Genomic DNA, 27,667 nt, shown 5'->3' on the forward strand with positions numbered 1-27,667 from the left:
TGTAATAATTATTTAACTTCAAACTCACGTCAAAACGTCAAAAGTATATCAAAACGTCATGTTTCGCGAATTGGGAAAGGTAGAATTCTTTCGTGCGATTAGAGAGAAGAAAGACATTTTATTTGGAAAATTTAGTCCCACTTTAACAAAGACGTTGAAAAGTGAACATTGGGGTGAAGTAAGAAAAATAGCGCTTGCAATGGGTCTTATCAATGAAACCAAGCAATATACCTAGTGCCGTGATGTACTGGTGCCGTTGCAGTTAGTAGGCATTCGCATCGGGTAAAATTTTTTGGAAAATATGAAAATATACATTGTTTTAAGCTATTTTCCCGAAAAAAATTTGCGGATTACTCATTCATTTAAACAAAAATCAACTTTAAAAATTGGTTTTTTTCATACATAACCTTACTAATTTCAGACATATTTTCCCCAAATAGAAGTGTATATTTTATATTTGTAGGTACTGACCTTTTATTTATATCTTATTAATCCATATTAGTGCGGTATACGTCCATTATTTTTATTAGAATACTGGATTATATTGAAAATATTATAATCCAACAAAATTTTAAATTCTCTCTGTCAACATTTTTGCAATCAAGTAATCAAATTCACAACACAAAATCACAAAATGTTTATGACATTTAGATCGACATTCGACAACGACTGTGCTAGGTTGCCAATTTTTATCGTAAGGTTTTCTGTTTCAAATATTGATGTAAATCAAAATATCTTTGGAATTTGAAAATTTGTCAAAACAAGATTAGTTGTCATTCACGTTTAGTATCGAAAAATGGATGTAACTTCTTATTTTGATATTAATAATATCACACAAAAAAGCGATTTAGAATTAATCCAACGTTTGCAAAGTGTTTGATTAATTAAAAAACAGTTTAAGTGCAAAGAAAGACAGTGTCGCCGTTTATGTACGGTGAGGTCAATGGAGAGATACAAATTAAACTATGTTTATTAGGGTGGGTTGTGATTGCGCGCAGCGGTCAAATACCTCCTGCGGTTCTCTCACTCTATTACCCGTAAGTTAGGTTTGGACCGAAGGGTTAGGTCTTCCTCCTTTCTGACCGCTGCGCGCAATTGCAGTCTGCCCGTTTATTAATTGTAAACTGCCATTTATTATGTAAACTGCCATTACCATTCGCCAGCTACCAATGTCAACAAAAAAAGAAGAAAATGTCATTGTCAGCTGTCAATGTCAAAAAAAAAGAAAAAAATATCACTGTCAGCTGTCAATGTCAACAAAAAAAAAGAAGAAACTATCATTACCATTTGTCAGCTGTCAATGTCGACAAAAAAAGAAGAAAATGTCATTGTCAGCTGTCAATGTTAACAAAAAAGAAAAAAATGTCATTGTCAGCTGTCAATGTCAACAAAAAAGAAGAAAATGTCAATGTCAACAAAAAAAAGAAGAAACTGTCATTACCATTTGTCAGCTGTCAATGTCAACAAAAAACGAAGAAACTGTCATTACCATTTGTCAGTTGTCAATGTCAACAAAAAACGAAGAAACTGCCATTACCATTTGTCAGCTGTCAATGTCAACAAAAAAAGAAGAAAATGTCATTTTCAGCTGTCAATGTCAACAAAAAAAACTGTCATTGTCAGCTGTCAGTGTTAACAAAAAAAGTCACTGTCAATGTCGACAAAAGAAAGAAGAAACTGTCATTACCATTTGTCAGCTGTCAATGTCAACAAAAAAACGAAAGAACTGACATTACCATTTGTCAGCTGTCAATGTCAACAAAAAAAGAAAAAAATGCCATTGTCAGATGTCAATGCCAAAAAAAAAAGTGTCATTGCCAGCTGTCAATGTCAACAAAAAAAGAAGAAAATGTCACTGTCAGCTGTCAATGTCAACAAAAAAAAGAAGAAACTGTCATTACCTTTTGTCAGCTGTCAATGTCAACAAAAAAAGAAGAAAATGTCATTGTCAGCTGTCAATGTTAACAAAAAAATAAGAAAATGTCATTGTCAGCTGTCAATTTGTAACAAAACATTAAACGCCAACAAAGTTGAAGAAAACTGCATTGTTAAATTTGAATTGTTTAATTACTACATAGTAGGTGGCACTAGCAATAAATATAAAAATTATGTCACACTTTAAAAATCCCTAGATTTCAAAGATAAATCGAGAAAAATCCCTCCTGTACCGATGCCCGTACGGTCCAGGTTTGGTTAGGTTAGGTCCATTTCCCCACAAAAATGCGTCAAAATTTGTTACTTGTAAAACCAAATTTTTTTATAGATTTGGCAACATCCAGCAACGTCACATGTAATTATCAATATGGCGGTCTAAAAAAGTGTATAAAATCCAATTTTCAAAGTCTTTTATTATGAAAACTAATGGATAATCCGCAAAATTTTTTTTTGAGAATAGTTTAAAATAATGTATATTTTCGTATTTTCCAAAAAATTTCTCTCATAGCGGATGCCTACTAACGGCCACGGCACCGGAGGCGCGATTGCCAAAAAGACGGAGATAGATCTGTTAGTGTACGAGATTTTGGGAAAAGATTCACCAGTTTTGAATGGAATTGAAGAAACATCGGCAGAAATGGAACCAATTCCAAACTTTTTTGATAATGTGTCCACCAATAGCCCGGAGCGAAACGTAAATCTTTTTAATAATGGATCTTTAACCGCCAATAGTCCGAAACCAACTGTAATAAATAATGTAGCTTCATCCTCATCCACGGAAATCATGACCAACAAAGGAAAAAGAAAGCGTTCTAGTAAAGAAGATGACAACAAGAGTACTTTAGAAGATTTAAGGAAAAAAAATAAAGCTACAAGTATAAAAATTAAAGGTATTATAAGACATTTTTCTAATTTAAAAAATGATTTTCAGGTTACGTATTTAGAAATCCAAAATCATAAAACCGCACTGGAAATTTTTGCTCTGGAAAAAGAACACGGACTTCAAAAATCTAGATTTACACAAAAGTTTTATAACACAAATGTGCCTCTTGTAGAATATCCAAGCGAAGAAGAATTTTAGTTATGTTTTTATACGTTTGATAGTTTAAATAAAGTTTAGTATTTCTATAGTCTTAACTTTTTATTGAAACAATTGGATTAATTTCATAACATTTCTTTGAAAATTTTACCGAAAATGATTTATAATTTGGATTAATCGTCCTTCATTAAATATTGGTCCATTGTATGGTTGGACATTATGGTTATCATTTCTAACTTCGAAATTTTGGAGCCAGTTTTCATCGTCAAAACTTCTAGAAATATTGTAGAGAGTAACACAGCATTTAATAATTCTTGACGCAAGTAATGGGTTTACACGTAAATAATTTAGGCAAGGAAATTTTTCTTTCAGAATTCCGAAGCTTTGTTCAATAAATCGGCGAGTTTGCTTATGTCGTTGAACAAAGACTACATTTGCAGGATCGGCAGGATTTCTTAAAATTGGAGGAATTAACCAGTCTCTAAGCGGGTAAGCACTATCACCCAAAATAATAGCCCCAGGAATTGGTCTCCATCGTAAAAATAGTTAATGGGAATTTATTTTATATGCACAGATTTTTTTCGATATTAATAAGTAAGTACCTTGTTCAAATTGTTGAAATATTTGAGAATTTCGAAGTATTCTTGAATCATGGACACTTCCGGGCCAGTTAGAGTTAACATAATAAAACATGTAGTCAGGGCCACAAATTCCCGTAACGTTAATGGAGTGATTTCCATTCCTATCAACAAAGGCTTCTTCATGATGTGTGTGTGCATCTATCTTTACTAAGGTTCCATCTACGCAGCCTACAACCATTGGCATTCCGGCAACTTCGTTGAAACGATGAACAATGTTTATAATATTTTGAGGAAAACTTACTACCCTTGGAAATAATATATCATGTACGACATTCACTACAGCTTTTACACATCTGCAAACAGTGACTTTGGATATGCCATGCATATCTCCTATTCCATGGTATTGTCCACCATTTCCAAACCAATGCAGGGCAATTTGTAATTGTTGCGAAGGAGACAAGGCATAATTTCTGTTAGTTGGATGTATTAAGTGGGGACCAATTTCTGTTATTATTTCCTCCATTTTTATAGAATTCCTTCGAAATCTTTCGTTGAACTCCATCAATGTATTAGAATTAAAATTTACTCTTTGACAAAATACACGTCTTCGTCGTCGATGCCGTACTAACACGTTGACTTCGTCCTCACTGTCGCTGGACCACATTTTTTATGAGAAAATACGACTGTGACAGGATAATAAGTTCCTGTCACTTTACACTAATAAATTCTAGGAAAAAATGATAACTTTTCATTGATTTATTTTTTATGAAACAAAAACCTACCAACAATTGTAAAACAAACTTGTAAAAATAATACTTATTACTTATCACTGATAATCTACTCTTGTCATTTTATGAAACACAAACTTGTCAAAAGTCTTGTTCGGCACTTGTCCGACAGGAATTGTCACTTTTATGAAACAGGCTCCAGATCTGAAATACGTTTAAAATATTTTTTGTTAAGTCTCTCTTAAGGCGGGTTGACACGATCCAAGTTGCATCCAAGTGTACTTAGTCCAAGTCAACTTGGACGCTGCGCGCGCTACTTGGAAGCTACTTTGATCGTGTAAATTACTTGGATGTCAAATAAAATAACAAATAACCATTGACCATTCCAGGTCACGTGACTTTCGACACCGCTGCTGAGGGGCAACAATTGTGTTTTGGGTGTTATTTTTGCTATTTTCTCGCTTTATTATAAAAAATCTGTGGTTTTAACTACAAAAATTTCAAATGTTGGATATACGCTGTGAGCTTCGCTGGTGTCGCCCCTAGCGGACTACTAATTCAACTTTCACCGGTAATTGTTAAATTTATTATTTAATTGTTATCGCTTAATATTTACAACGCAAAAAAGTAATTAAATTGTAATCGATTTTTTTAAGATTTTGCTAATCATTTTGACGTTCTATTTACAAAATATGAATTCCTTACTTGGGATACTTTCACAATTATCGTGTAGATGGCGCTAAGATTATTAGATTAATAGATTAATAGAACATTAAAAAAACTTAAATGCAGTATTTAAAACGTAAGTATATTTAAGGTAAAAATATATACCACAGCTTTGACCAACTAATATTTTTTATAATTAATGTTTTTAATTTTAATTTTAAATTAATCACTTTGACATTTATGTCAAATTTCCGGTAAAGGTTTACAGACTTGTCACTACTGGCGCTCGCGAATTTGTAAATATCCCCTCTACGTACGAGCTCACAGCGTATAGGACACCCTTGTAGGGGATGCAAAAAGCCGGTATAATCAGAAAACCAGTTTTCTTGGCCCATATCGTCGTTCTGTTTACAGTGTATTGTGATTATAGTGATTTAAAACATTTCGGTCTTTAAATGCGACTGGTATTATAAAATAACTTACTTTATCTCTTTTACCTTTACTGGAACACTTTCAAACTGAACAAAACGCTGGTATTTTAATCATATTCTTAAATTAAACAATGGTTTTCTACACTTAACCTAGTTTGTTTACAATATTTTGCCCATCAGTCGCTGTCAAATGACGTCACCCTGGAATGGTCTATTGCAAATATGGTGAAAGTCATAGAAAAAAGTGGTGTGATTTGGTAGAATGCGATCTTACTCTTTAAAAAATATGTCACGTATTTCAGCGCCATCTCAGCACCTGGTTAAATGGAAGGGTACTACAAATCTGGCCTCCACATAAGTGGTCTGTAGCTTCGACATGATAGGTGTGAAATTTTAAACGTTCTTGTTGTTGATTGGATAGGAAGAGTGGCGTAATCTAGCCTCCATGCTAGGTACATCATAGCCTCCATACGGTACTTCCAATATTTAATATTTTATTCAAGTGGACAATAAAGGTACAACACAAACAACTTTTGTTTCTTAATTATTTATTTATACAATAATGTGACATTTTACATAGAAATATGAGTATTTAATTTGGATTAAATATGTGTTTACTCGTTGAATTTTTCCACCGTCTACACACAACACCTGATGGGAGCCATTAGACCTAACAACAAAACGCGAAATAAAATGTGTATTTTAAAACTGTTGGATAAACAGTACCTACAATCAGAAAATCTCTACTTTACCATCAGAAAAACGTACCTTTAAAAAGGTACTCGATTACAAAATAACAAAAATATCAAAAAACACTACTGAATATCAGCTTTTTATGGTGACACAAACACATCACATAAACCGACCATATAAAATAACTGAACGACAACGAACGAACGAACACTGAACACAGATTCACAGATAGCGCAGGATTTGTCAAAAGTCATGTTCCACCAATCACAATGCCGACATCAGCGCCTCTGACAAAATGGAAGGAAAATAAATACGATTACATGTTTTTTATTAGAGTGCGCGGGGCATGGTGAAAGTGATTATGGAGGGTACTCAAGTGGTTAAGTACTGCTGATATGTTAATACATGATTAAAAAAGTTAATACATGTTAAATTAAAAAGAAAAAAAGGAAAGGAATGACAGGATTCCTGTCATTTGACATATTCTACATGTTCCACTCATTAAAACGCCCATTTGGTGATAAATAGCAGTCTGATTGTTGCATGATAGTTTAATCTCTGTTCGGAGAGTTTAAGTCTGTTCTGTCGGACAAAATAAATGTGCCGTTTTCGTGGTCTGACCGTTCCAAATTTTTAACCTGTTCCACAATTAAAACTGCCCCTGTTCCATTGTTCCCATATATCAAAGTTTGTCCGACTAGACACCCTTAAGCTATTAACAAATTTTCAGCTTGCTATTAATCAACTTTTTTTTCATACGCGGGATCCAGACCTACTCGGCATTCCTTGTAATAAGAAGATTCTAAGTTAATTCTTACCTAAGTTATGAATATTTATAAAAACTCAAAATTTATGATTTATTTTGCAATTTTCTAAGCAACCAATAAGGATGGACATATTCAGCGAATGCCATATTGAAATTTTTTATACGATTTATGAGTTTCTTACTCTCAAATTTGTTTAAAGTGCTTAACTTTTTGGCAATAGACGAAAAAAGCGATAATTTACCTTTTTTCGATCTTCATTTGTTTATAACTATGTATATCATCAAAATCGGCTGCAGGAAACATATAGGTTAATAATATAGATGTCCATACTACTCAAAAAATTTGGTTTCGGACTGGAGGGGGATGTGTCACGAGAAAAATCTTATTTCTTTGGACTATCAGAATTGTCCTCAGGGTACCTGGTGGCCAGGGTCGCTACAAAGGCACGTCATCGTCTGGAGTTTTGATGGATTTCGGCACTAAATTGATGTAACTGGATTACTCGGGGGGTTTTTGAGGTGGTTAAATACGAATATGCCATCAGGACAGACCTTAGGATCACCTGGTGCCCAAGGTCACTGTAAGGGACGTCATCTTCTGGAGTTTCGAGGGCTTTCCGTATCAAATTGATGCAAACGGATTAATTACGGGTTTTTGAATTCGCTAAATATGAATATGCCATCAAACCCGACTCTCTGTGCACCTGGAGCTCAAAGGTAACTGCAAGGGGGTCCTCTTCTGGAGATTGAGAGATTTCGGCATTTAACTGATAAAAATGGATTACTCGGGGGTTTTTAAGTCGTTAAACATGAATATACCATCAGGATATCAGGACATACCACCGGATTACCTGGTGCCCAAAGTCACTGTAAGGGACGTAATCTTTTGAAGGGCTTTCGGTATTAAATTGATACAAACACTTGGGTTTTTGGGGTCGCTAATCACGAATATGTCATCAGAATTTAATTTCGGAGCACCCGCGAATGGATGCAAATTGATTACTCGGGGGGTTTTTGAGGTCGCCAAACACGAATATGCCATTAGAACAGACCCACGGAGCACCTGGTGACCATGGCCACTGCAAGGGACGTCATCTTCTGGAGTTTCGAGGAATTTCGACATTAAATTGATGCAAATGGATTACTGGAGGGTTTTTGGAACGGCTGAACACGAATACGCCATCAGATCTGACCCACGGAGCACCTGGTGCCTCATTTTCTGGAGTTTCGGAGGGTTTCGGCATTAAATTGATGCAAACGGATTACTCATGGGTTCTTGGGGTTGTTGAACACGAATGCACCACCAGAACAGACACCAGGGCACCTGGCGCCTAGGGCAGGTCATCTTCTGGAGTTTCGAGAGTTTTCGGTAGGTACTAAGTTGATGCAAACGGGTTACTAACGGGTTCTTGGGATTGCTGAACACAAGTACGCCATCAGAAGAGACATCGGAGTACAAGCCTAAGGCACGTTATCGTCTGAATTTTCGAGAGTTTTCGATCGAAAAACATTTCGAATACGAATACACCATCAGAACAGACACCAGAGCACCTGGTGGCTAAAGTGTATCATCTTATAGAATTTCGAGAAATTTCGGTGCTAAATTGATTCAAACAAATTGCTCATTGGTTTTTGGGTTTGCTGAACACGAATATCAAATCAGAACCGACCCCCCGCCTTCCTAGTGGCCAGAGTGGCTGCTATGCATATCATGTTTTAGAATTTTGAGGCATTCCGACACTAAATTAGTACACACCGTACTCGGAAATTTTTTGAGTTGCTGTTCAAAGAAAACGTTTAAATTAATAACATTTTTGCTATTTTACTTGGACTGTTTAGTAAAATAACTATGGTGTGCTATAAAAATTTTGTTTAATTCTTTATAAATATAAACTCAATTTATATCTGACAGCGTTTTTCCTTGATTTATTTCAAAATCGATTTATTATATTTTAATTTGATAGTGTGATCCTTCGTGGTCACTAGATACTCCAAAGTATTTCATCTAAGTCATAGTCGTATTCACTCCAAAAACATAAGAGTGTCTGTTTGCATCAATTTAGTACCGAAAACTCTAGAAACTCCAGAAGATGACGTGCCTTAGGCACCAGGTACACCGGTGTCTGTTCTGATGGCGTATTCATATTCAGCAACCCCAAAAACGTATGAGTAATCTATTTGCATCAATGTAGTACCAAAGGCACTCGAAACTCCAGAAGATGACGCCCCTTGTTGTGATCCTTGGCACCAGGGGTCGGTTCTGATAGCATATTCGTCTTTAGCGACCTCAAAAACCTTTCAGTAATTCATTTGTATTAATTAAATGCCGAATACCTTTGAATATCCAGAAAATGACGTCCCTTGCTATGATCTTAGGCACTAGGTGCTCTGGAGGTCGATTCTGATTAAATAATCAGATTTAGCGACTTACAACCACTTGAGTAATCCATTTGCATTAATTTAATGCCGAAAACACTCAAAAATCCAGATTGACGTACCTTAGTAGCGACCCTGGGCACCAGATACCCCGGAATTCAATTCTGATGGCATATTTGTGTTTAGAGACCCCAAAAACCCGTAAGCAATCCGTTTGCATCAATTTGTCGAATGCCCTAGAAGCTCCAAAAGATGATGTCCCTTGCAGTGAGCTTGGGCACCAGGTGATCTGGTGGTCTGTTCTCATGGTATATTCGTCTTTATCGACCTCAAAAACCCCCGAGTAATTCATTTTTACTAATTTAGTGCCAAAATTCCTCAAAACTCCAGAATAGGACGTCTCTTGCAGTGACCTTGGGCTCCAGGTGCAGAGGGGGTCGGTTCTGATTACATGTTCGTATTTAGAGACCTCAAAAACCCTCCAGTAATCCATTTGCATCAATTAAATGCTGAAGACTCTCGAAACCCCAGAAGATGACGTGCCTTAGTAGCAACTCTAGGCAGCAGGTACTCCGGAGATCAATTCTGATCGCATATTCGTGTCTAGCGACCTCAAAAACCCATGAGTAATCCGTTCACATCAATTTAGTGCCAAAAATCCTCGAAATTTCAGAAGACGACGCCCTTGCAGTGACCTTGGGCACCAGATGATCCGTGGGTCGGTTTTGAGGCGTACCCGTGTTCAGTGGCCCAAAAAACCCCCGAATAACAAAATTTGGTCCTTAGTATACTGATTTTTACATGTTGATGCACTTTTGGATGCAATTTTTGATTTTTCTAACTAGCAGGTTTATTGGGTTGAATTTGTCTGTCTACGGTGTAAGTTTCATGAATTTGGGTCCTTCTGGGGTGGGGGAATTTCGATTATTTTCTCCCACCGTAGATCCGCTACTGAATGTATAAAGTTTGGGTTCGTCCCCTTATTCACAATTTACGTAAGCATCATCATTGCCATGAATAAATATTTTAATCCATTCGCTGCTAGTCCAGAGAAATAAGATTTTTCTCGTGACACATCTCCCTCCAGGCCGAAACCAAATTTTTTGAGTAGTATGGACATCTATATTATTAACCTATATGTTTCCTGCAGCCGATTTTGATGATATACATAGTTATAAACAAATGAAGATCGAAAAACGGTAAATTATCGCTTTTTTCGTCTATTACCAAAAAGTTAAGCACTTTAAACAAATTTGAGAGTAAGAAACTCATAAATCGTATAAAAAACTTCAATATGGCATTCGCTGAATATGTCCATCCTTATTGGTTGCTTAGAAAATTGCAAAATAAATCATAAATTTTGAGTTTTTATAAATATTCATAACTTAGGTAAAAATTAACTTAGAAACTTCTTATTACACGGAATGCCGATACTTCTTGTACTTAAATTATATTTTAAATTTCAAAGCAATTGGTCAAATATTTTAAAGGTTATTTAATTTGTTTATCCCAAATTCATTTTTTTTGCAACACTAAAGTCAGAAAATTACGAGGTTACAATAATACTTCATGACAGTTTATGAAAGAAGAACATTTATACTATTACGTTAATTAAAAATAAATAACAAAAAAGAATTTTAAACAGTGTAAAATTATTTTGCAAAAACATGTCGATTTTTTGCTTACTTATAAACAATTAGAATAACTTTTTAACCGTTACCCGTAGAAAAATTATTTTTTCACATTGAGAAAGACTGAATTTTTATACACATTTAGAAAGAAAACCACTGTTCTAGGACATTTAGGGACAAAGTTAGCCCCCCATTTTTTTAATTCACATGTTTTTGCAAAATTATTTTGCAATATTTATAATTATTTTTTGTCATTTTTTTTAAATTAAATAAATACTGTAAATTTTCTTCTTTTATAAACTATCCAAAATATTACTGTAACTTCATCATTTTCTGACTTACAGTGTTGCAAAAAAAATTAATTTTGAATAAACAAATTAAATAACTTTTAAACTATTTGACCAATTGCTTTGAAATTTAGGGTATGATTTAAGCACCATAAGTCTCAGCATTCCATGTAATAAGAAGGTAATCAGCGAACGCCATATTGAAGTTTTTTATACGGTTTATGAGTTTATTACTCTCAAATTTGTTTAAAATGCCCAATTTTTTAGTAATAGACGAAAAAAGCGAAAATTTACCGTTTTTTGATCTTCATTTGTTTATAACTATGTATATCATCAAAATCGGCTGCAGGAAACATCATCATCATCATTCTCTTTGCCTTATCCCTATGCGGGGTCGGCTTCCCTAATTGCATTTCTCCACACAATTCTATCTTGGGCCATATCAATGTTAATCCCCTTTACCAACATGTCCTGCCTTATCGTCTCCCCCCAGGTCTTCTTTGGTCTTCCTCTCCTACTCCTTCCAGGAATCTGCACTTCAGCTATTCTTCGTATTGGGTGGTTAACGTCTCGACGTTGAACATGACCAAACCATCTTAACCTATGCTCTCTCATTTTGGCATCAATTGGTGCCACACCTAGACTTCCCCTAATATACTCATTTCTAATTTTATCCTTCTTTGTCACTCCACTCATCCATCTAAGCATTCTCATTTCCGCCACATGCATTCGCTGTTCCTCTTTCTTTTTCACTGCCCAACATTCAGTTCCGTACATCATAGCTGGTCTTATGGCTGTTTTGTAGAATTTTCCCTTCAGCTTCATTGGAATTTTTCTGTCACACAACACACCACTCGCTTCTTTCCACTTCATCCATCCAGCCCTAATTCTACTGCATGCATCTCCATCTATTTCTCCATTACTCTGTAATACCGATCCTAGGTACTTAAAACTATTGCTTTTTACAATCATTTCACCATCCAAAGATACCATTTTATTTGTAGTAGCTCCATCTTTAAATGAACATTCCAAATACTCTGTTTTTGTCCTACTAAGTTTTAAACCTTTTTCCTCCAGAGCTTGTCTCCACTGTTCCAGTTTTTGTTCTAAGTCTCTTTCACTATTTCCTACTAACACGACATCATCAGCATACATTAAGCACCATGGAATGTTACCCTGTATTTTCGCTGTTATCTGGTCCAAAACTAATGAGAATAAATACGGACTAAGCACAGAACCTTGATGCAATCCTACTTTCACATGAAATTTATCAGTCTCTCCCACACCTGTCCTAACACTAGTCGTTACTCCCTCATACATATCCCTCACAATCTTTACATATTCACCAGGGACTCCTTTCTTATTGAGTGCCCACCACAGAATCTCTCGAGGAACTCTATCATATGCTTTCTCAAGATCAATGAATACCATATGAGCGTTTGTTTCTTTACTCCTGTATTTTTCCATCAACTGCCTTATAATGAAAATTGCATCTGTTGTTGATCTACCCTGCATAAAGCCAAATTGATTCTCGGATATTTCGGTCTCTTCACGTATCCGTCTATCAATTACTCTTTCCCATATTTTCATGGTGTGGCTAAGCAGTTTTATAGCCCTGTAGTTTGTGCACTGTTGTATATCTCCCTTGTTTTTGTAAACAGGTACCAGTATACTGCTTCTCCATTCGTCTGGCATTTGTCCAACTTCCATAATTCTATTAAATAGACCTGCTAGCCACCTTGTTCCTGTCTCTCCCAATGCTCTCCATACTTCCCCAGGAATATCATCTGGTCCTACCGCTTTTCCTTTCTTTATTTTTTGAAGCGCTTGAGCCACTTCCTCGTTGGTTATTTTGGTGACCATTGCTGCTACTGTCTCCGTTGACTCTACAGGCTGTCTGTCAAATTCTTCATTTAATAAGCTGTCAAAGTACTTTCTCCATCTCTTTTTGACATCCCTTTCGTGAACTAGTATTTTATTATTTTCATCTCGGATACATCTAATCTGATTAAAATCTTTTGCTTTCTTTGCTCTCTGTTTGGCTATTTTATATATCTTCGTTTCGCCTTCCCTGGTATCAAGTTGATCGTATAGGTTTGAATACGCTTCTGCTTTAGCTTTTGCTACTGCTACTTTCGCTTCCTTTTTGGCGACCATATAGTTTTGAAGATCTATGTCCGATCTGGTTTCTTGCCACTTTTTATATAATTTTCTCTTCTCTTTTATGTTTCCTTGTACTTCATTTGACCACCACCAAGTCTCTTTATCTTCAAACTTCTTTCCTGATGTTTTCCCAAGTATTTCAATAGCCGTCTCTCTAATAATATTGGCCATTTTTCTCCAAATTGTGTTAGGGCTTCCTTTCAGGTTCCAACATATTTTTTCTACTATTCTTTCCCTGAATAGACCTTCCTTCTCATCTTTTAGCATCCACCACTTGATTTTTTGTGGTCCTCTCCGATATTTTTGTTTAGTTTCGCTTTTTACTTCGATGTCCAGAACAAGCAGCTTATGTTGTTGGCTTACTGTCTCACTAACTATTACCTTGCAGTCCTTGCATTCACGTATGTCTTCTTTCCTTATCATGAAGTAGTCTATTTGGGATTGATGTTGTCCACTTTTGTAGGTAATAAGTTGAGTTTTTCTCTTTTTAAAGAATGTGTTAACAATCGCCATATCCAATGCTGTTGCTATTTCTAGCATGTCATCTCCAGCTTCATTTCTAGTTCCAAAGCCTAATCCCCCATGTATTGTTTCATATCCTGTCTTGGCTTGGCCCACATGTGCATTGAAATCACCTCCTATTATAACTTTCTCCTCCGCTGGAATATCACTCAGTATGTCTCCCAATTGATCATAGAAAGCTCTTCTTTCATTCTCACCCAGACCTGTTTGAGGAGCATACACACACACAACATTCAATACCTCTTTATCAATTACAAATTTCACTGACATCATTCTATCACTCGTTCTTACAACATCTACTACGTTATCTTTCATTTCACTATCAGCAATTATACCAACTCCATTTCTAGTGTTACTACTCCCTACATACCACAATTTATATCCATCACCTAGTTCTTTCGCCCTTTGTCCTTTCCACCTAGTTTCTTGAATACAAGCAATTTGAACTCTTCTTCGTTTGAGCGCATCCACTAACTCCAGACTCTTACCTGTAAGACTACCAAGATTCCAAGACCCTATCCTGATTTTTCTAACCTGCAATGGTGTTCCCCCTGAGATAGTCCTCACCCGGAGATCCGAACGGAGGCTCATTTTACTTCCGGAACATTTTACCTCAGGAGATGCCATCATTTCAGTATAAGTTTTTATTTCGTTTGGAGAAGGTCTTTTCATTATTATGGCCTGAAAAGATTTTTGGATATTTGATGCCTGAATGCCTTTTCTATCAGCACCATACCCTGCCCTGTCCTGCACGTTTAGCCAATACACCACCAATGCAACCAAAGTGCAGTATTACCCCACACCCGCCTGCATTTTTCTGTATAGGCCAGGATCCCTACTGTAAGGACTGCCCTATAAGCCAATGTATTGTTGCCCGTATCCCGCCACTAGGAGGCACGTACTTCATTCGGGATACGGCTGCAGGAAACATATAGGTTATTATTATAGATGTCCATATTACTCAAAAAATTTGGTTTCGGCCTGGAGGGGGTTGTGTCACCAACACGATATTTTTTTTCCTTATTTCTCTGAACTATGCCGATCACGCGCCAGCGCATTATATGGTTACTTCAGTCAGGTGCCATTCACGCGCCAGCGAGTGATATGGTTACTTCAATTAGGTGCCGTTCAACAAAATGGCTTCTAGCCGAGTTCCATCCTCTTCGATAGGCAGCGAATGGGTTAAATTTCTTAAACTAAGTTCTTCAACCAAGATGATATACAGTGATGAGCGCGCTAATAACCGGCATAATAACGCAAAATATAGAAAACATCTTAAGTTGTGAGATAAAAAGGGATGGAACTAGTAGACTTGGGAAATTTAGCGATAGAAGCGTATAAATTTATGTACATTAATTGATTGTTTCCCACCTTTAGACGTATCGGACGAGTTTGGTAACTAAAACTGTGACAGTGGCAGTTTTAGTTGACATACTCCTCTGATATGTCTAAAGATGGGAAACAATTAATATAATCTAAATTTATACGTTTCTATCGCTAAATTTCCCAGCTCTGCCCGTTTCATCTCTTTTTATCTCACAACTTAAAATGTTTTCCATCTTTTGCGTTATTTTGCCGGTTATTAGCGTCCTCATCACTGTATTTAGAAACAGATTTTTTCTACGAGCGTGAAAAATGTCTACTTTCGCGCACGCATTTTAGTTTAGAAAGTTTTACTTTTCCGCACGCGTGTTACTTTTCCGCACGCGTTTTACTTTTCCGCACACGTGTTAATTTAGATATGTTAATATGGCCTTAAAGTAATTATAATACATGCAATAAACTAATATTTAGATATTATTTACTAATTTATTTCAAATATATCTTATTGTGCTCATGTTTTAATGAAATTAACGCGAGAATTCGATGAAATAAAATAATTTTGACATAATATTCGAAAGTCAAATCAGTAGACAATAACAGTGGTTTTGAATCGTCGTCATGGAAACCAAGATCGTCATCATGCTAACCAATTATGCTGAAACTTTGGTTTTGACAACCTTTTCAAAGAATTAATTTGTGTATGTATTTTCATATTAATTAAATTATTTGATTAAGATTTGGTCATTTTTTAAGACTCGTAGAAAAAATATTGTTCCTAACGCTTGCAGAAAGTCTCTTTTCCGCACTCGACTGCTTGCCGAACTCCCGCTTCGCGTCGCTCGGTAAACTGCAGTCGCGTGCGGAAAAGTATGACTTTCTGCACTTGTTAGGAAATTAACTACTTCAGGATTGTGTTAAGAATATTTGTAAAATACTCTATACCAACGGTTCTCAATCTTTTTGTGTCATGTACCACCAAATACTTTTTATTATTTTTGGTACCACTTAACTGAAATACATATCTAAGTAGGTGATCTAATTAACTATAATAGTGGTACTGATTTTGGCTGTTTTTGCGTTTTGTGTACCACCTCAAAAATGAAATGTACCACCAGTGGTACATGTACCACAGACTGAGAACCGCTGCTCTATACTAATATTAATAAATTCATGTACAGTTGAGTCCAGGAATCTTTACCCGTGCGTCATCATTTAAAGCATACGAAGTAAGTCGATGATAAGTCGGAAATTGAAATTTACTAAACGCAACAGCAAGAAGTGATAGTAAGTAGCTACTGCTCCTATCACGGGTTAAAATTTGAGTTATCAAATATGTGTTTTATCTCGCCACGTATTAATGACGCACTGGTAAAGCTTTCTGGACTCAACTGTATTAAGGACACTCAAATATCTCTGACAGAGGCAAAAAGAAAAAGGATCATGATTAGAAAATATAATTATAAAACTTAGATAGGTAAGTAATCTAATATGACAAAATATAGGAGTAATATACTACAAATAAATGGATTGATTTTGTTTTAACAACAAACAATTTGACCTCTTATCCTGGGCTGATGATGGGACATAAATTATAATTCCCGAAACCGATGGCGTCTTGTAATTAGTTTTTCTTAAATATCTCCAGAAAGCTTTTAGTTAGAAAATCGGAAATTGGTACGAATATTTATCTCCCAGAGATAAATCGACTTCATCTATTGCGAATTTCTAGTACCTGTTAATGGCGTCCGTTTGGGTAGGGTAACGGTTATTTTATCGCATAACTTTTTCTTCTGTAAATTTTAAGCATTTTTGACTCTCTATTATTAAATTGTGGGGTATTCTAGTAATAAAAAGTACTCTTCCATTAAGTCGATAGGACACACCGTTTTCTAAAAAAATCGATTTGAAAATTTTTAGTGTCTTGAATTTGAAATAAAATGGAAAAAAATTCGAGAAAAAAACGGTGTATTTTACAGACTTAAAGCAAGAGTAACTTTTAATGCTAGAATACCCATAATTTAATAATCTAGTGTCAAAAATGCTTAAAAATTAAAGAATAAAAATTTATGCGATAAAGTAACCGTTGACCTACCCAAAACGGATGCATATGACCGGCACTAGAAATTCACAATTAATGAAATCAATTTAACTCTGGAATATAATTAAACGTACCAGTTTTAGGGCCGGTTGTTCGAACGCTAATCAACTATGATCATTATCAAATATTTAATTACTGGCCCCAACTGTCAATGTCAACTTTGTTTGGGTTGCTGAAAACATAATATGAAATTACTTAATAAATTATGTTAATAATTGTTATGTTAATTGATTAACTAATGTCATAATTTTAATCAATTATGTTTTCAGCAACCCAATAAAAGTTGACATTGACAGTTTTGGTGACAGTAATTAAATATTTGATAGTGATCATTGTTGATTAGCGTTCGAACAACCGGCCCTAAGTGTTTCTAAATAGTCTTTTTTTGATTTCTTTTTTAATTCAAAAGACGCAAAATTTTCAAATCGATGTTTCTAGAAAACGGTGTATTCTATCAGCTTAAAGCAAGAGTACCTTTTAGTACTAGAATAGGGGAGCAGGGGGCTAGTTGTAACAATTTTCATAAAATCAAATATAGCTTGACAGCTATTTTCCCAATTATAAAATTGAACTGAAGAAAAGTTAAGAAGACTGTAATTTTTTAATCAACTAGCATTTTACCAAAAAAAGTGCATTGTTACAACTTACCCCGCGCTTGGGGCTAGTTGTAACATCTATTGGGGCAGGTTGTAACATTACGAAAATTCGAATTTTTTGGAATATTTCGAAGAAAATACCAACGTTGGTCCTGTTGAAAGATGTTGCTCGACTTAATAAGGTGGCTTCTGGTGTTCTTAAATATAAATGTAGATTTCTACTCATAAAATTTTGGACCCAATCTGGACCAACTGTATAATTTTGATACCAAGAAGAAGGAAATTGCTTAGCACTGAGTTTCACAGCTTATTGGTAAGGCAGTTTTCGCATCTTCATGGGAATTAATATAAAATATACTTCGGTGTACTTCAGAATATACGAAGCCAGTTACTTTCTTCTTCGGCTATAAAAACTATCCCTGGTTTAGTACAGCCCACTACTAGACTCTTAATGTTTTTCTTTTTTCTATATCGTTATAAAGATACATGACACAGTCCGTGCTGTTTTACTTGCTTGCTTTATGCTACATTGATTATCTAAAATTTCCGCTGAACCTAACTCGTAGACTTCACTTCCTGGCTTTGAGTTGCCCTTTCTGATTTTCTTTTAGGTTGTGTCGTTCTGGACTATTACTAAACTAAATAATACGTTTTTATATTGTAGATCATAAATTTAGTAAGATTCAGCGCAATTTGTAATATGTTACAACAAGCCCCAACGTTTTGTTACAACATACCCCGTAGCACACTTTTGCATATTTATTAAAATAACTGTAAAAATATCTTGCTAATCGTAAAATCGTTAAGCAACATCAAAATATAACTAAATTTAGAAAAGAAATGAACACCGAAAGATTCATTTGTTTAAAACAATAGCGATAACCAAAATTTTATAAATTACCTCGTCCAAATGAAGCACGTGCACAAAACTACTATTTGCAACTATCGGAGGATGGCTGGCTAGACGGCTTTATGCGATAAATAATCGCTGCCCTATCCAAAACGGACGCCTATGACGTGTACTAGAAATTCGCAATAGATGAAATCGATTTATCTCTGGAAGATTAATACGCATACCAATTTTCGTTTTTCTAAATAGAAGCGTTCTGGAAGTTTTTATTAAAACTAATTCCAAGACGCCATCTTCAAAGAGCTCTATCTCCCTTAAAAGCATTTTCGGACTAAGTGAATTGGGTCAAATTATCTTAAAATTATCTGAGGAATCTCCTGCCTTCATTTGTCGGTAGAGTTTCTGGACACCATGTATACATAAACGCCACAAAATTGGAAAACTTAGAAGAATGTATATTAGGGATATACAATTAAAATAGCTGATTTCAGAAAATCCCAGAACGTTCAAATAGGTGGTTTTGGTTGAGGATGTGGTGAAGAATTTCATGTAAACTTTATTATAACGGATCTAAAACAAATCGACACCTGATATGAAAAACATTGTATCTCCACTTACAATGTTTTTCAACTATGGCTTAAATAGCATCTATAAACGATAACCTTCAATTTGGTCTAAGAACTTTTATCCTATCTTATGTAATTATAAAGTTATTTAACAAAATAACCTCATTGTAAGTGCAAATTTTTGATCACTGGGTGGAAAAAACATTGTAACCAATGTTACAATATTAAATTTTTTTATTATTGATGAACATTTTTTAATAAAACATTGTAACATGGGATACAATGTTTTTCTCGAAACATTTATTGAGTAAGTTTTTATAACTGCATTGTAAGTTGTGATACAAGAAAGCAAGGTAGTGAAATATTACGATGAACAACATTGTAAGTCAATATAGTCAGGAGGTAAATTCTATATTATTAACTGCTGAGCATAGTAAGCATGCCTCAAATCGTAAAAACTCACATAAAAATACTAGTTTAGAATTTCAAACAAAAATAATAACACCTATATCATTCACTGCTGAACTAACTTTTACTGATTAAAGTCAGATAATCAATGGTCACAGTGGATTGCACGCTCAAGATACATCAACAGTGGAAACTTCTACATGCACCGAAGATACAGGTTCACCATTAGATACGTCTGCTAAGAAAAAACAATACCCCAAGAAGAACAATCTTGGAAGGAAGAGACAAAGGGATGCTAGTGTTTGGAAAATGAATGTCTAGAAGAAACTGAGGAACTCTGGCCAAGAATATACTGGCAAAACTGGAAAATTATCGAAAATTAGATAAGTGGGACCTGGATGTAACGATAAATGTATCAGAAAATGTAAATCGAAATTATCTGAAAATGATAGACTCAATTTATTTACTAATTTTTGGGCAATGGCTGATCATGACCAACAAAACGAATATTTATGTAGATATGTTCTCAGACAGGAGAGGAAAGTTGCAAAGCTAAAAGAGTCCAGAAGACACTGGACATATGAATATAATTTACAGTTGGCAGAACACCGACTTCAAGTTTGTAAAAAAACATTTTTGGACACTTTTAACATAACAGATATGTGGTTAACTACACTATTCAAAAAAATTGATAGTAATGAAGGCGGAGGCCGTATACCTGGAGATATGCGTGGTCGCCACAAGAACAGGGCAAATGCTGTAGACAAAAGTATTAAAAATTTGATTTGTGCATTACGTAAGGCAAAGAACAAGTAAGATGTATTTTGATGAGTCTTTAACTTTTCCCAAATTGTATTCACTATATTATAATGAATGGATGTTAGAGAATCACCCATGCGATAAACCAGCCACCAAAAGTCAGTACAGAAACATATTCAATACTGAGTTTAATATCGGTTTTTTGCACCGAAAAAAGATATGTGTCTTACTTGCAATCTACATAACACTAAAGCAGAGAAAGACCAAATAGAAAAAGAATATGCTTTACATATTGCAAATAAATGTGTTGCACGTGAAGCCAAAAATCGCGATAAAGAGGTTTCTAAGAAAACAGAAACGGTTGTAACTGCCTGCTTTGATTTGCAAAAAATATTAACTGCGCTCCAATCAGAGGTCTCATTGTTTTATTATAAAAGAAAGTTTAAAGTGTATAACTTTACTTTCTTTGATCTTGGATCTGCGGAAGGCTATTGTTATGCATGGGATGAAACCACAGGTAAAAAGGGGCCTAATGAAATAAGTAGTGCGCTATTTGATTTTATTAAGAGAAAAGTTGCTGGTGGAGCATTAGAGTTTAGAGTTTATTCAGATTGTTGTGGAGGACAAAATCGAAATCGAATAATATTTTTAATGTATATTTATGCGGCTAAGATCATGAATATTAATATTACACACACGTTTTTTGAGGTGGGCCACTCTCAATCTGAGGGTAATTCAATGCATGCCCTTATTGAGCGAAGAAAAAATAACCAAATTGTTTATGTACCACAACAGTGGTATACACTGATAGGGTGTGCTAAAGTCACAGGAAAACCATACGATTTGAAAGAACTAAGTCAAAATGACATCTTGGACTTTAAATCAATGTTAAAGAAAATACCGAATTGGGATTCAGATATAGATAAACGCCAAGTTTTCTTGTTGAAAATACAATACGTAAAAATATATAAAGAACAACCACATATTATTAGTTTTCAGTACAATCTTATTTCTGATCAATTATCGTTTATAAACTTAGAATGCAAACAAAAATCGAGCAAAAGGGCTACCAAATCCAGGAATAAAAATATACACGATTTATGGGAAGTACCAATTCCTTTAGCATATAATGGGTTACTTCCCATAACCATTTCAAAATAAAAAGGTCTTGTTGCTTTGTGCTCTGGTAAAGCTATACCAGAGCAATATTGCAGTTTTTATTTAAATCTTCCCCACTCTCAACAAACGGAATATTCGGATGATGACTCTGAATAAAAGTTAATTTTGTTTATTTTTTAATAGAATATAAACTGTTTTATAATTTGAAAATGTTCATTTTATAATAAATAAATCTAAAAGATATTATTTTATTTACCTACTTCTTGTTAGTATGTATGACGTAAATTCTTAAATACTACTTGTCTGAGCAAAACAATCACGTTTCAAGTAAAACCAATAAAATAAATTAATTATAATCTCTTTATTTGGATATTTACTGATTAGTTACAATTTATGTGCACCTAACCAAAGAAATATACTGTGTTGAAATATCATTGTATGAACCACTTACAATGATTTTCACCTAAAATTCTGAAAAAATTTGCTATTGTAACTCAACCTAAATCAGGACCAGTAATGTTGACAACAATGTGATATGTAAAAATGAAAAGCTCAGAAAAAGTTATAAAATATGGATTAAGAACATTACAAAAAATGTAAAAGCTGACCCAGTAAAAAAATAAAATGTTTTGGAAATTTCTTTAAATCGCTCTCCTGTAAACTAAGCAAAAGTGAGTTACAATGTTTTTCATATCAGGTGTCGAAATTATAATAACTTAAATGTAAGAACTAAAAATGTTCGTTCATCGAAGCGTTGTTTTGTGAGTATTCTTCTCGTCGTTATGTATTTTCCTATTTTCGTCTCCCAGCTGGGACCCTGGCGAATGGACTGAGTCACTTCATTCGGCAATCTTCGGTAATACGCACTTGTACAATGTACATAACAGGTTTGAAAAACACAGAGACAGCAGTTTGAAAAGACAGCATGGAGAAATATGAAAGGGGCCTACGTTCAGAATTGGTGAGAAAGTGGCTAAAGAAGATGAATTTTTATTATGTATTAATCTGATAAATTATATTTACAACCCACATTCTCTTTGAATTTAAACTTATTTGCAATGGTACTAGCAGCCACTTGTGTATAAGGCACTTGTGAGTACATGTGGCTAATTTACAAGCTAGGGCGCTCAAAAATCTGAGAGGGGCATGCAAAGTCACCAGCAGTTTAATTTTTCCAGAATTTACCATTATCATGTATATTTTTGTCGCCAATAATATTAATCGGACTGTTTTCATGTACTTAGATTGTTAGATTACTGCTGTAAGAAGTGTACAACAGACTGAGGAGACCTATATATTTATTTTCAAAAAAGACTTAAATATTCATATTTATACCAACCAAATAGACTAAAATAAATTCAGGTATTAAAATGGAAAAATATTATTAGACTAATAGACGAAAAATCTCTCTGAATTTACTAGAGCTAGGTTTTTTCACAGTTGATTACTGTGATTGTGTAGAGAAACAATCCATTTACTAAGACTAAAAATCAGTACACACATTCTAAATTGAATATAAATAAAAGTTATTATAATCGGTCAGCTGTATGACGGGACAAAGCTGGTCGGTCGGCCCCAATGAATGTAAAGTTTGTTTAGCAGTAAACGGTTGAGTTCAATTAGTGCGGTCGTAAATATTATTAAATTTATCTGACTTGGCCCATTGTTAAGACCGGTCCGGAGCGATAAGTAAACGAGGTAGACAGAGTTGGTCTTTTGACAATTAACGACGGTACTCCTATAGTAAAGCAAAGGATCCACAAAATTTACAATAATTACGAATTACGACGACAAAAACAAAAAAACGGATGTAAAATATATTGCTTTGCCTTATGCAGTGATGAGCGTGCTAATAACCGGCAAAATAGCACAAAAGATGGAAAACGTATTAAGTTGTGAGATAAAAAGAAATGAATCTAGTCGAGTTGGGAAATTTAGCGATATTAACCTAAAAATTAACATTATATTGATTGTTTCCCACCTCTAGACGTATCGGACGGCTTTAGCAACTGCCACTGTCACAGTGACAGATTTAGTTGACATACTCCTCTGATAGGTGTAAAGGTGGGAAACAATCAATATATGTAAATTTATATGTTAATATCGCTAAATTTACCAGCTCGACTAGTTTCATTTCTTTTTATCTCACAACTTAATACATTTTCCATCTTTTGCGCTATTTTGCCGGTTATTAGCACGCTCATCACTGTATACCCAAAATTAATGTTTTCAAATGAGTTTTAAAATAAATTAAATCTATTTTAAGTCAAAGTTTTCAACCTAATAGAAATATTAAAAATATTGAAAAATATTAAAAATATTCCTAAAAGATATTTAATTGAAAACTTTTTGGACCATTTTCCTGGTAAACCTCCATGGCTTCTAAAAATTGGAAACCAGATGGGTGCTGAAGCGAAGAAGACAAGAGGGAATTCAAAAACTTACAATTCACGATCCCGTCTGTTCAGCTGGTAAATTCCAACGGAAAATGAACCTAGTTACTCAAAGGAGAACTAATATAAAATAAAATAAAAATGTATACATAAAAATGTATAATATATAAAAATGTATATATAAAAATGGATACAGAGAGAGTCTGTAATTTGGAATAAATTCAATATCTCAAATACTAATTGTTTTTTTGAAAAATGCCCAGATCCGTCTATTAGCATTTCAAATTGTCCTTTTTGACATACAATAATAATGTATACAGGTTGTCCCAATTTAGAGATATGACATCATCGTTGATTTTCTTAAATAGCACACTATCATTTTGATAGCTATTTTGATAGGGGGTGTAAAGTTATACACAACTGCAAAATATCAAATTTTTATTCTCTACCATTTACAAGATAATAGAAAATAACAAAGTTATGTCTGTAATTTGGAATAAATTCAATAATTATAATACTAATTGTTTTTTTTTGAAAAATGCTCAGACCCGTCGATTAATATTTCAAATTGTTATTTTTCACATACAATAATAATGTATACAGGGTGTCCCAATTTAGAGATATGACGTCATCATTAATTTTATTAAATGGCAACACTGTCATTTTGATAGCTATTTTGATAGGGTGTGTAAAGTTATACACAACTGTAAAATTTCAAATTTTTATCCCCTGCCATTTACAAGATAATAAAAAAATAACAAAGTTATGAAAAACAAGTAATTAAATAATAATTGAGTTTAATTATTTCAAATAAGCAAATGCTCATAACGTTGCCCATTGACAATTTGAAAATAATTGAGGGCAACATTATGAGTATCTGCTTAATTGAAATAATTAAATTCAATTATTATTTGATTACTTATTTTTTATAACTTTGTTATTTTTTATTATCTTGTAAATGGTAGGGAATAAAAATTTGAAATTTTGCAGTTGTGTATAACTTTACACCCCCTATCAAAATAGCTATCAAAATGATAGTGTTGCTATTTAAGAAAATCAACGATGATGTCATATCTCTAAATTGGGACAACCTGTATACATTATTATTGTATGTCAAAAATGACAATTTGAAATACTAATCGACGGGTCTGAGCATTTAAAAGAAAACAATTAGTATTTTAATTATTGAATTTATTCCAAATTACAGACACAACTTTGTTATTTTCTATTACCTTGTAAACGGTAAAGAATAAAAATTTGATATTTTGCAGTTGTGTATAACTTTACACACCCTATCAAAAAAGTTATCAAAATGACAGTGTTGCCATTTAAGAAAATCAACGATGACGTCATATCTCTAAATTGGGACACCCTGTATACATTATTATTGTATGTCAAAAAGGACAATTTGAAATACTAATCGACGGGTCTGAGCATTTTTCAAAAAAACAATCAGTATTTGAGATATTGAATTTATTCCAAATTACAGACTCTCTGTATATAAAAATGTATATATAAAAATGTAAATATAAAAAAGAGTTTTATTAGACATTTTGATTTTTAATGCCCGGAGCGAATTTACTTGTGACCCTTTTCTTGACCGCCGGAGCGAACTAGTAGGTGCCCGTCAATTTAGATGTAGTTTAGGTAGATATTTACCTCGCTATTTTCACGCAACTGTTTCATATTTCCCATTATGTAAAATCCATTTCTTGCTCTAGATAAAGCCACGCAGACTCTGTTTTCTATCTTTAAAAATCCAATTTTGTTTTCTTTATTACTTCTTACCAATGATAGTAGCACAATATCGCTTTCTTCTCCTTGATAATTATCCAAAACAGCAATCCTAACATTCTCTAATAAATTCCTGCAACAGAAAAATATTCAAAATTGTAAGCATAAGCTAAACTAGACACAAGTTAACTTTAAAATGTTCGTGTAATCGTGTATTTCTATATTTAATCTATAGTTTATGTAAGTATTATATCAAATATTTTCTACCATATAGTCGGCCTAATGTGAAAAATGCACAAGTCCAAAATACCTGATGTTACAGGAGAGACAAAAACTAACTGTGCATGATGATGCTGATGAATAATGTTTTGGTTAATTTTTTAAATGTTATCACAAACTATGCATTATACCTATGTATTTTATAGTCATCTCTCGCGCTGGCTGTAACTCTTTTCAATTCACAGATGACATTACTGACAACTATTTTATACTTAGACAATTTACGCATTCACTATGGTTTGTTTTTAAACCAGGAGGAGTAAACTCAAAAGACAGATTCACAACCAAGAAAGTCACTAGAAAAATCACTAAATACATCTTCTTTTTTGGTTGATCATATCGGCCTTCGACGGTAATCCATACATATTATACTATATTAATATGTCCCTAAAAGTTCTAAAAACAAGTGTTTTTTTATACATATAAAAGTAGACTAAAAATCTAAAAATTAAAGGAATAACGCAGAAAACACCAAAAATCGCCGATATAACTAAATTAACCTATGAAATGCCAGTTGTCAAAATTTCATAAATGTCATTAGTGTCAAAATTTCAAAACAATGGAGTAAACTTGCCTGAGTTTGGACCAAGTACAAACAAGCATTACGGCGCACAGTGGGGCAGGAGAGCTAAAAAGTTGGCATAAAATGAAAATACTAAATGCAGTATTTTCTGTCGCATTCATTTTAATTAAATAGTACACAATCCTGCGTATGATTTGACATCACTTTTTTCCCATTAAATTCCCCTCCACCAGTTGCGACGCGTCGCAAAGGGCACATGGTCCCGTGTTAACAATGCGTAGGCCGCGATAACGTGATTCGACTTACGTTTGATCCACTTATTTCAAGTCAAAAGTTAATTTACTAGTAAAATTGGCTACGGATATTTGATCTTCAGGAAAGTGACAATATTATTACAGATGTGATATAATAATTAAGTAAATATAGTCTCTTATAATATGTTGTTTAAAATTACCTGTACAAAATATCAAAATAAGCATTTTTCAAAAAACCAAGTGATTTGTTAGTGTTCCCAGACTGATCCAACTTTAATTTTGTTTTATTTTGAAAGCTTGAGTATTATTCTTTAAAAAGTCATTTTAACTTTTTGCTCGTATTTGCTCTTTTTTTGATAATTTTATTTTTTGTGAGGTTATGTTGACCTAATTAAATTGAATAACACTCTATTCTAATTTTTCGTTATTTGCATAATTCAAGCATAATAATTCAAGAAAGTGTAGTAGATCCAAAACAAATTAAGACGTATTCCACTTTTTGTTGATTAGTAGTGATCCACTGATCACAAGCAAAAGAAACATAAAAAGAAAGAAATTAGAACACCTGCCAGTGGAAGCACTGCATATTAGTGTTCTAATCTCTCTTAATGTTCAAATATCCGAATGTGCAAGATGTTGACGTCACATCTGATGATTCTGGTGATGATCTGTAGTTTAAGTTTTTCAATATTTTACCTACAAAATTTTATGTTATTCTTATAAATATGCGGTAAATGGTTTTAAAGGACAATTTGGTTAAGCAATTTTTCAAAAATAATGTTAACACAATTGTTTTGAGATATAAATAATAATACATAGATAATAACTCTACATAAAATAATAACATACATGACTAAACTTCAAATATCATTTAAATCAATATCGGTAGTAACTACGGACATGCAGCTTTGAAAATTTTGAGCAAAACATTTTTTGAACAAGCCATC

General features: G+C 33.9%; 2 protein-coding genes across 3 annotated transcripts in view; one reads left to right on the forward strand and one right to left on the reverse strand.

The window, feature by feature from the left end:
• LOC126885494 (NFX1-type zinc finger-containing protein 1-like) overlaps positions 1-27,667 on the reverse strand; it is a gene marked incomplete at its 3' end in the record, with an annotated part of 372,388 nt that overhangs the window by 67,285 nt on the left and 277,436 nt on the right. The window contains 1 exon segment of the mRNA XM_050652072.1: positions 25,590-25,797. Within this exon segment, the coding sequence (XP_050508029.1) occupies positions 25,590-25,797 (208 nt within the window).
• On the forward strand, positions 58-3,065 carry LOC126884505 (uncharacterized). Of its 2 annotated transcripts, none has more exons than XM_050650448.1 (3): positions 58-282; positions 2,444-2,810; positions 2,867-3,065. In XM_050650448.1, the coding sequence occupies exons 2-3, from the start codon at positions 2,447-2,449 to the stop codon at positions 2,893-2,895; spliced, it is 393 nt and encodes a 130-aa protein (XP_050506405.1). In that variant the 5' UTR covers positions 58-282; positions 2,444-2,446; the 3' UTR covers positions 2,896-3,065. The 2 variants fall into 2 exon arrangements, with proteins under 2 accessions (XP_050506405.1, XP_050506406.1); XM_050650449.1 differs by having other exon boundaries at positions 58-261.

Source organism: Diabrotica virgifera, chromosome 5 (genome assembly GCF_917563875.1).
Source record: "Diabrotica virgifera virgifera chromosome 5, PGI_DIABVI_V3a".
NCBI lineage: Eukaryota > Metazoa > Arthropoda > Insecta > Coleoptera > Chrysomelidae > Diabrotica > Diabrotica virgifera.

Coding starts and splice junctions, on each gene's coding strand:
- LOC126884505 (XM_050650448.1), top strand. CDS start 2,447: ATGCCTACTAACGGCCACGGCACCGGAGGCGCGATTGCCAAAAAGACG. Junction 2,811..2,866: donor GAAAAAAAATAAAGCTACAA/GTATAAAAATTA, acceptor AATGATTTTCAG/GTTACGTATTTAGAAATCCA.